Genomic DNA, 9,296 nt, shown 5'->3' with positions numbered 1-9,296 from the left:
ATACATTGTTGTGGCTCGATGACAACATGAATAAAACCCATGGCAGTTGGACTGTAAGCCTATAGCTGTTGTTGTACTCGACCCAGCTATCTTAGGTTTATAGATAAAAGAGGGAAGTGACACTGAGTGAAATGTTCGTCTCCCTGCAGTAGTCTTCAAGTGAATTCATCTGGCTGCCCTGAACGAACATCAACGGTGCTCCAATAATATGTTGTTTTTGAGACTTAGAAGCCACAGTGCTTCCGTACTTCAACTCCGCCAACGCCTAATGTCTCCGAGCAATGAATTAAGCTCGTATTTGCCTTCTTTTATGTTACAAGACTCCAAAATACTAATAAAAGCAAAGCAAAGCGTAATATACAAAGATACAAGAGAAATAATCAAGAAAAGCATAAGAAATTGACATTCAAAAGATGTATTTAAGGCACTTATCAAGTTATCCACAAAACATGATTGTTTGGGCCAAACAAGTTATTTTATTTCAATACAAGTAAGTCTTGTGGACCGGCAAGTTGTTTGTGATTTATCATTACCGTAAATTATCTAATCGAGCGGATTGCTCTGTAACCATAAATCTTAACTGATCTTAATCAAAGAATTTTGGATATGGTATTATGATATTTTCTATCTAAATGGGAGAGCCGTAAATCAGAAATCAATCATACTGATTTAATAATGAGTGGGATACAAAACATGTTGTTCTTTTACTATTTAGAAGTCGTTATAAAAGATTGGGTTGCAGAAGTCTTCACGATGGATTGTGAAGCAACTCTTGACAATGGACTTTGTTGAGGGAATAATATGTGTTGGATAGAATAATTGTAGGCACAATATATACTTTCATTTCGATCTGTACTTGCGACTCAGTTTGAGTAATTGAGTTCTTTCAAAATATTCGATTATTTTTTTTTTCTCGAAGGAAAAGTTATATTAAAGAAAAACCACCTTACACAATCCAAAGGTTTTTACACATTCATGAGAGTCTCCCAATTGCTCCAAATCAAAATAGGATTAACAAACTTAAAAGTATAAGAATCACAAGACCAAACAACTACTAGTTGTTTGACAAGATCAACAATCTCCTTCGCTTCCTTCTTCCTAGCCCCAAAAACTCTCCCATTTTGTTCTTTCCACAATCTCCAACATGTTCGCATAATGGATAATCCTCCATATTAATTTTCCACTACCCTGTAATATGTTTGTAGACCAAGCTTCAAACAAGTCAAATAAAGTCTTCGGCATTGGCCATGAAATTCTGAAGGCTTTTATGAAATAGTTCCAAACCTCAAAAGAATAAGAACAATGCAAGAACATATGATTGTTGTTTCTCTTTCAGAATTGCAGAAAACACACAAATCAGTGACTATCTCTACTCTTTTATGCCTCAACATGTCTCTAGTTGGAAGGGAATTATGAAAAGAAGCCCAAATAATAAAACTGACCTTATAGGGAATATTTTTCTTCCATAGGTGCTTCACGAAGTTACACGAGTCATGCTGCCCAACAAGAACCTCATAGCATTTACTAGTGCTAAAGCTATCCATAATAGATATAACATCTTCATTTTCTCCAAGGACAGGGATACGCGCACCACACCTGAGCAAGTCCCATTCGAGCTTCTCATTAACATCTTCTCATTAGTTTGTTGCTTAAAGTAAACAAATAGTTTATGTTTGTTCAATTATTTGCTCGAACTTTTTGTGCAAAAGCTGGACATTTCCTAAGAACTTATCCGGTTATTAACATAAAGAGTTTCTTTACCGTACTATTTGCAAGGAGATTGCAGTTTTCAATTAAATCTTTACCGGGAAAACAAAGTAATAAATGTGAAACAAATTAAAAATCAGAGCTACAAGATTACACAATCTTAATTCAGTGAACAATAATTAAAAAAAAGTGTACACAAATTAATACAACTCGACCAAGTGCTCAAGCACACAACTTGTGGAGGATCTTGGAAAATCATCAAGTATTTTAGATGCAATCAACATTTGCTTCTTATTGTTTTTTGAATAAACATTAAGAAGTCGTGACTGAGAATAATAAAACAATATTTATTGTCCAATTATCACCATGAATAAAAATTTGCGTTCGGTGACGCAAAAAAAAATGGTTACGCCGTCACCTCATCATAAATACAACCATCTCATTACTATCATTAGATGTACAAGAAAATTTGTCTAAATGGTTTGCCAAACTCTTTTATTACAATACTCAAAACATATTCCGTTCGACTATTAAGATAATTTATAGTTCACAAATGGTCGATATAGCTTTTTTAGAACTATCCAGCTTAGTTTATGCAAAAATTGCTGATTTCATATTTATAAGGTACCACATATTTACTCGATAAATATAAGCGACGTCCGGACATCCAAGATGGATTAAATTAAACCATAATGGGATTATGATACTAATTTAAACTAAATCGTTATTTAATTTAATCAAATTACAATCTAATTTAATTTTCCAAAAGTATGAATAAAACCATATTAAGAAAATTTTGATTTAAATAAATAAAAGCACCAATAATGCTAGAGAACTCCATTGAAATTGAGGTAACTATAACGAAAATGATTTATACACAACGAAGTGTATGCACCGTGTGAGAGGGGATGGGACCCACTCATACCTCACCTTATCCCAATGCAGAGAGGGTGACCTTTCTGTCGATGGAGCCTCTCGATGCATACACTTCGTTGTGTATGTAGCCAAGCTGTAACTATAATCTAATACTCACATACTCCCTCCGTCCCTAATAAGATGACCTAGTTGTAGTTTGCACAAATTTTAAAACAATGAGGAAAGTGGAGTATATTTAACTATTTTTTTTAATTATACCCTTATGGGCAATAATTAGTAAAATTTAGAAACGATTTATCTCTTAAACTAGACCACGGTTTATTATAAACTTTATACCGTTGAAAAGAATTTTAAAACACCTACGCAACGAATATGAACATGACTATCCAATTATACATATTTTTTATAGAAAAAATAATCAATTAAAAGGGTAGTTTTAAAAATATCCCTTGACTAGTAAAATAGGTCATTTATTTATGGGATAAAGTTTAAAACCAAGTAGGTCATCTTATTAGGGACGGAGGGAGTATCTCAAATTCACCGGTGAAAAGAAAACGAAATTGAAACAGAAACAGAAATTTGTTCTTTTCTCTAAGAGCAACTGCAGTGGTGCGATCAAAACCAAAGATCAAAGATCAAAAAAAAGACCAAAATTTGGGTTTAGTCCGTGTTGTGACGCAACGGTACATGATTAAAATTTCGTCAGGCGGACTTTAAAAGTCCGCCCCATTTTTTTTTTTTGTAAAATTTCATCAGGCGGACTTTAAAAGTCCGCCCCATTTTTTGTAAATTTCATCAGGCGGACTTTAAAAGTCCGCCTCATTCTTTTTTTTTTATTTAATTAAAATTTCATCGGGCGTAATTTAAATCTCCGCCCGTTAACAAGCGTACTTTAAATTTACGCCCAGCAACAAGCGTACTTTAAATTTACGCCCGACTATATTAGAATTTGGGATTTGGTCGCGACCATATTTGGTCTGGAATTTGATCTTTGGTTGGGATTTGATCTTTACTCCGTCCCACTGTGTTACGATCTCATCCCAAATTTTTGGTTATACTCGCCCACTGTGGATGCTCTAAGGAGATCAACCAAGACCAAAAAGAATGGTAACCGTTAGATGACCACGTTGAAGTCTCATGACTGCCCACGATTCACGATTTTTACATCGCATTTAAATCTTCGTTTCAAGTCCGGAATGTACTAATCTGTGCACAACCTTCCGAAACAAAAACAGGTGGAAAAAAATAACCCTTTTTCAAAACGAACGACTTTGAGTGAGTGACCACAAAATAGCGAGAGAACACTAAATACAAAGACGATTTCCGGCGAATATCTGTGGGTTTTCCAACCATTTCGAAGCTCTCAATTCTCTGTAAGTCGAATTTCTTCTCAGATTTGTTCTTAAATTTTGTATTTTTCCTTTTTAGGTCTTATTTTGTGGAGTATAATGTTCAATTGACGTATTATTCAGTTAGGGTTAGGTTTTTGGTTACCAAGTTCTTTTGCTAAAATTTGAGCTTGTTTGGGCTCATAAAAAGCATCCAGATTTACTTGTGCTCATGCAAAGATCACGAATGTGATTCTCCTATTTCGGTTTCTTAAGTTAGGGTTTTTTTTTTTCTTTGAAAGTTGTTGGGTTTTTTCATGGGATCAGGTAACGTATACTGACGAGTTCTTACTTGATTAGCACTTAACTTGACTTTCTGTTCGGTAGAATTATTTTTGAGGTACCTTGCTATTTGTTCGTGGTTCGTTGATGCTGTTTTACTTGCTTATAGGTGATTTTGAGCTATTCGAGCTTTCAGGATTTACAAAGTGAAAGAAGTTGTTATCTATTATGGGGGAAGAAGAGGCAGTTTCAGAAACTGTCGTGGTATCAGGAAATGGAATTCGTGATGTAGGTAAGAAGGAGAAAGTTTTATCTGGAAAGAAAGAGAGTGGTGAGAATGGGGTGACAAACAAAGAGGATGTGAAGGGAAGTAAGAAAGGGAAAGATGTGGAAAAGGATCAAGTAACCGATTTGAAGGAAGAGAAGGGGAAAGAAGAAGAGGAACCCAAAGAAGCTGTGAAGGGTGATGAAGGAAACGATTTGAAGGAAGAGAAGGGTAAAGGAGAAGAGCAGGGACCAGATGTGAAGGCTGGTGAAGAAAAGGATTCTGTAGAGGAGAATGGCAAAGAAGAAGAAGATAAACAAGCTTTGAAGGCTAATGAAGAAAATGGTTTAAAGGAACACGCAACAGCAGTTGAAGTTGTGAAAGCTGATGATGAAAAAGATACAGTGGAAGATAGAGATAAAGAACTTGAGCAGGAAGAAGTAGCTGAAGATCTGAAGGCGGGAGCAAACAAAGAGAAACAATCAGCTCAAGCTGTGAAAGCTAATGAAGAAAATGCTCCGGTGGAAGAAAAAGACAACGGGGAAGAACAGGGGGAAGCAAAAGAAGTTGATAAGACGGCTGAAGTGAGCAATGCTGAAGAAGAAATGCCAAATGAGAGCGAGGAAGAAAAACAACCAAAAAAGCGTGTAAAAGGAAAGCGAAGTGGTGGAAAAGCAGAAACTGAAAAAGCCGAGGTGAGCGAGAAAAAAGTTAAGGAGCCAGTGACTCCTGTGGCCTTTACATTTGATCGTCCTGTACGTGAGCGGAAATCTGTTGAGAGGCTGGTTGCTGTTGTTGAAAAAGACACATCCAAGGAATTTCGTATTGAGAAGGTATACATACCCCTTCTTCCCCATTTTCCTATTATTTTGCTTTATGGATTAGTCATATTTAATAGAACTTATTTAGAAGGTATACTTGCCCCTTCTTTCTCCGTTTTCCTTTTATTTTGCTTTACTGTTTAGTTATATTTTAAATACTTGTTTTTTGTTTCTTTTTTTCTTGCAATTTGTAGGGTCGTGGCACTGCGCTAAAAGATATACCCAATGGTATGTATGTCCCGACCATCTAGTAACACCATTTTTTCTTCTTGAATTGTGTCATCTATTATCTCATGCATTAAAATGAAAATGTGATGTTGTCCTGACAGCATCTATCATCATTTTCCCAATTAAGATGTGATGCATTAATTTTAGTTTTCAGCTAGTGATATCTTGTACCATGTTTTTTTGGCATATTTGCAGTTGCTTATAAGCTTAAGAAGAAAAAGACTGACGAGACATACAAAATGTTACATGCCATACTTTTTGGGAGAAAAGCAAAGGTAATTTTGTTTATGGTACTAGTAGTTATCAGCGTCGCAAATTCAATCTTTATTTGCAATATGGTTTTGGATTTTGATATGTTAACTTTGGGGACCTTCTGGGTTCTTTTTTATTTTGAAACTTCTGGGCCTATTCAATATATGAGTTTCTTCGTTTGGTTTTCTGCAACTTAAGATAACTTTCTTTTTGGGATTCCAAGTTTGGACTTCTATAATGGGATGGAACTACACCAAATGTATATGATGCTGGCTTTTCATCCTATATTTTCAGGCATTCAAGAACAACCTTTCCCAGTTTTCTGGTTTTGCATGGCATGAAAATGAGGTAAAAAGAAATATTCACACTCTTAAGGATTCTAAATTTCTTGCTTGTTTTCCTTTTGGATCTGTTTCTCCCAGTGAGGGAAATGAGTAAGTTGTCCATTTATAGTCTAAATTGTGTTTTGATTTATATGATGGTGCTGTAACAGACACGCCTGCTCTAGCTTCTCATAGAAGTACTTTTGCTTATTGCAGGAAAAGCACAAAAGTAAAATCAAAGAGAAACTCGACAAGTATGTTAAAGAGAAACTGTTGGAGTTCTGTGACGTGCTTGACATACGTGTTACCAAGTCTACGTCCAGAAAGGTTTGTTCTTTCACCACTGCACATATTGGTTCTGTGATGATTTTAGTGAAGATTTATAAACCTTTCTGACCAGCAAGTGATACAGTAACAGACTGGTGTTTGTGATAGTCCAAAAGATACCAATATAAGCCTGGCCATCTATTGTGCAAGGCGTTTCAACTGGGATGCTAATGATACCTTGGCATGCAGGAGGACATTGTTGCACAGCTGCTAGACTTTTTGGCTGCACCTCATGCTACGACTGATGTCTTATTAGCAGAGACTGACCAGGTTTGTATGCATGATTTTATACATACTTCCGTTGCATTTCTTTAGGCCCGGTATCTAATGTGTGATTCTGTTTCTTGCAAATTACCAGTCAAGTTCAAAACGGAGGAGCTCCAATTCGAAAGTTGCATCAACATCCGGCGGCACAATTGCAAAGCGCTCGCCAGCGGTAATTTATCTTTTTGACTTTTTCAGTTAAAGTGTGAAACCCATATGGGGATTTTATATTTTGAGTTATATTCACATTAATAGAAGTAATGTTTATATATATACACCAGGGTATTTTAATGTATACAATGGTCAGGTTATGTGTGTTTTTGCTCTAGCAGTTTTATATTTTCTTGAGACAGAAACCAATGGATATTTTCTTGCTCAAATGGCTATCTTGAATAATATTGCTTAGCGAGAGCTGTATTTAGTGCCAAATTAAAACCAAATTACCCGAAAGGTTAAAATGCCAAAATATATATTTTAATTAAAAAGGAGAAGCTTACATGTCTGTTCAAGTATTGTAGATCTGTTCTATGATAAGTAAAGGACTAAAGGTTATGCATTTGTGGTTGATATCTTCCTTTCGGTTTACTGTTATATACTCTACAGAAAAGAAGAAAGACTGATGATTCTGCTAAAGATGAAGAAAAGAAGAACTCGGATGATTCGGAAAATGAATCTGATGAAGAAGACAAGGAAAATGCGAATGGAGGTCCTGATGCGTCTGAGGATGAGGTCCCTGAGCAGTCTGAAAGCAAGGATGAGGACCACGACTCAGAAGACGAAGAAGTGGAAGTGCCTAAAAAGGGTTCAGTCAAATCATCAGCAAAGAAGGAAGCTTCTGCAAAAACTGTGTCTAACAAATCTCCTACACCAAAGAAAACCACTGCTGTCAGCTCATCTAAAAAGAGCTCTGGGAAATCATCATCCAAGCACTCTAAGGTTGATAGCAGTACAACTCCAGTGGTCTCCTCAAAGAAGAAAATGGATGTGGAACCAACTAAAAGGAAACGCACAACTCCGTCCAAATACGCCGCCAATGAATCCAATGAATCCTCAACCAAGAACAAAGGTAAGACATCTTTGATTTCTTTGTCGGTGTTCTCTTAAAGCCATTCTCTTTGTTTCAAAGTCATAATCTGTTCAATACATCTTTTAATAAGAAATCTATCTTAAGATTAAGCTGGAGGAACATAAAAAGCTGATGGGTACTTCGTCTTGTCATGTTCAATTTTATATATTTTTTATGAAGGTAAAAAGGTGGTGAAAGGAAAAGATAAGCCAAAGAAGAAGGGTTCTGATCCATCCGAAGATGAATTACGGGATACAATTGCTGAGATTCTGAAAGAAGTTGACTTTAACACGGTAAGCTACATTGAAGAACTCTTGTAATCCCATACCTATTTGTGAATATAATTGGTCAAGGTTTCCCATTCCAAGTGGTTCTGTTCCTCTGTGGTTTTTGGACCAACCTCTCTTTCCCAGTAAAGTTCATCTGATTGTTAGTGTTAGTTTTAAGACTGGTGGTTGGAAAAGAAATGTTGTGAGTAAAGCAAGACTGACTTTATTTATCTTTTGCAGGCAACGTTCACCGACATTCTCAAGCGACTTGGTATGTGCACTTGAATTTGTTAGTTTTTTGTTAACCGAATCTCAAATATCTGTATTAAAAGCAAAAGGCTGGGTTATGTGTACCATGGCTATCAGAGCCATGTGTACATGATGCTTATATGTCGTATCCATATATAGTGTAGCATTTTACAGTACATAGGTGGCAGTATTTAATGCTGTAGATGCTCATTTATCGTAATACTTTGCCTTTTCCATTATCTGCTGATTATTAATTTTGTTGTTTTCCAGCTGCTCATTATGATATGGATCTTACACCTAGGAAGGAACGTATTAAACATTTGATCCAGGAAGAGTTGACCAAACTAGCCGATGAAGAGGAAGAAAATGAAGAGGACGATGAAGGCGGTTCCGAAAAGGAGGAGGTTCCCGAACCTGCTGCGAAAAAGGTGAAAACTTGATCAGTATGATCACACTAACTAGAAGGGATGTATTTACTGTCTTATCTGTGTTATATTAGTAAATTATGTGATCATTGTACCCAACCACCAGTAGGGACAAGCTGACATAATAAACAACAGTCGGAGTTTTTCCTTCCTTTTTCCTTTTTTCTCTTTACGAAGTGAAAACATGTATTAGTAAGGAAGCAGTTAGACGTTGCAAACTGCTCAATATGCATCTGAGCAGGCAAGCCATATCTATAGCTGTAACTATTCACAATCTCTCTTATTTAACTGACTGTACCTTACTTGGCTATGCTTTCAGTTCGGGGAATCAAAGTGATCTGTAATATCTATTTATTAGGTAGTACGTAACTACATATGTTTTATGTAATTATAGAATTAAAAATGTGAGATTGTTTTAGGGGAAGGGGACTTCTTTGTCTTTCTGGTTGGCCGCAATAGTTGTTCACTTGTTTGGCTTTGCCTTTCCCTAGGCATGTATGGCGTATACCAGGGGAACATAAAGCTTTTGTGGAAATGATCAATAAATTGTGGGAAATCTAGATAGAGATTCTTTGATGATCTATTTGGCGCTTTTTTGTGGTCATTCTGTAAAT

General features: G+C 36.1%; 1 protein-coding gene across 1 annotated transcript; it reads left to right on the top strand.

Moving 5' to 3' along the window:
- The first annotated feature begins 3,802 nt into the window (after positions 1 to 3,802).
- On the top strand, positions 3,803 to 9,070 carry LOC113302122 (glutamic acid-rich protein-like). The gene is made up of 12 exons (XM_026550969.1): positions 3,803 to 3,956; positions 4,363 to 5,291; positions 5,474 to 5,507; positions 5,703 to 5,782; positions 6,054 to 6,107; positions 6,299 to 6,409; positions 6,599 to 6,679; positions 6,768 to 6,845; positions 7,277 to 7,739; positions 7,920 to 8,032; positions 8,249 to 8,279; positions 8,528 to 9,070. Exons 2-12 carry the CDS (start codon positions 4,422 to 4,424, stop codon positions 8,695 to 8,697), a joined length of 2,085 nt encoding a protein of 694 aa, XP_026406754.1. The 5' UTR covers positions 3,803 to 3,956; positions 4,363 to 4,421; the 3' UTR covers positions 8,698 to 9,070.
- The last annotated feature ends 226 nt before the right edge of the window (positions 9,071 to 9,296 follow it).

Source organism: Papaver somniferum, chromosome 1, assembly GCF_003573695.1.
Source record: "Papaver somniferum cultivar HN1 chromosome 1, ASM357369v1, whole genome shotgun sequence".
NCBI lineage: Eukaryota > Viridiplantae > Streptophyta > Magnoliopsida > Ranunculales > Papaveraceae > Papaver > Papaver somniferum.
Note: the sequence above shows the minus strand (reverse complement) of the source record. Positions and strands in the feature narration are given on the sequence as shown.

Bases quoted from the DNA above. Each gene is read 5' to 3' on its own strand.
- LOC113302122 (XM_026550969.1), top strand. From the start codon at position 4,422: ATGGGGGAAGAAGAGGCAGTTTCAGAAACTGTCGTGGTATCAGGAAAT. The intron at 5,508-5,702 runs GTATGTATGTCC...GCATATTTGCAG, and splicing joins GCTAAAAGATATACCCAATG to TTGCTTATAAGCTTAAGAAG. The intron at 6,680-6,767 runs GTTTGTATGCAT...GCAAATTACCAG, and splicing joins TATTAGCAGAGACTGACCAG to TCAAGTTCAAAACGGAGGAG.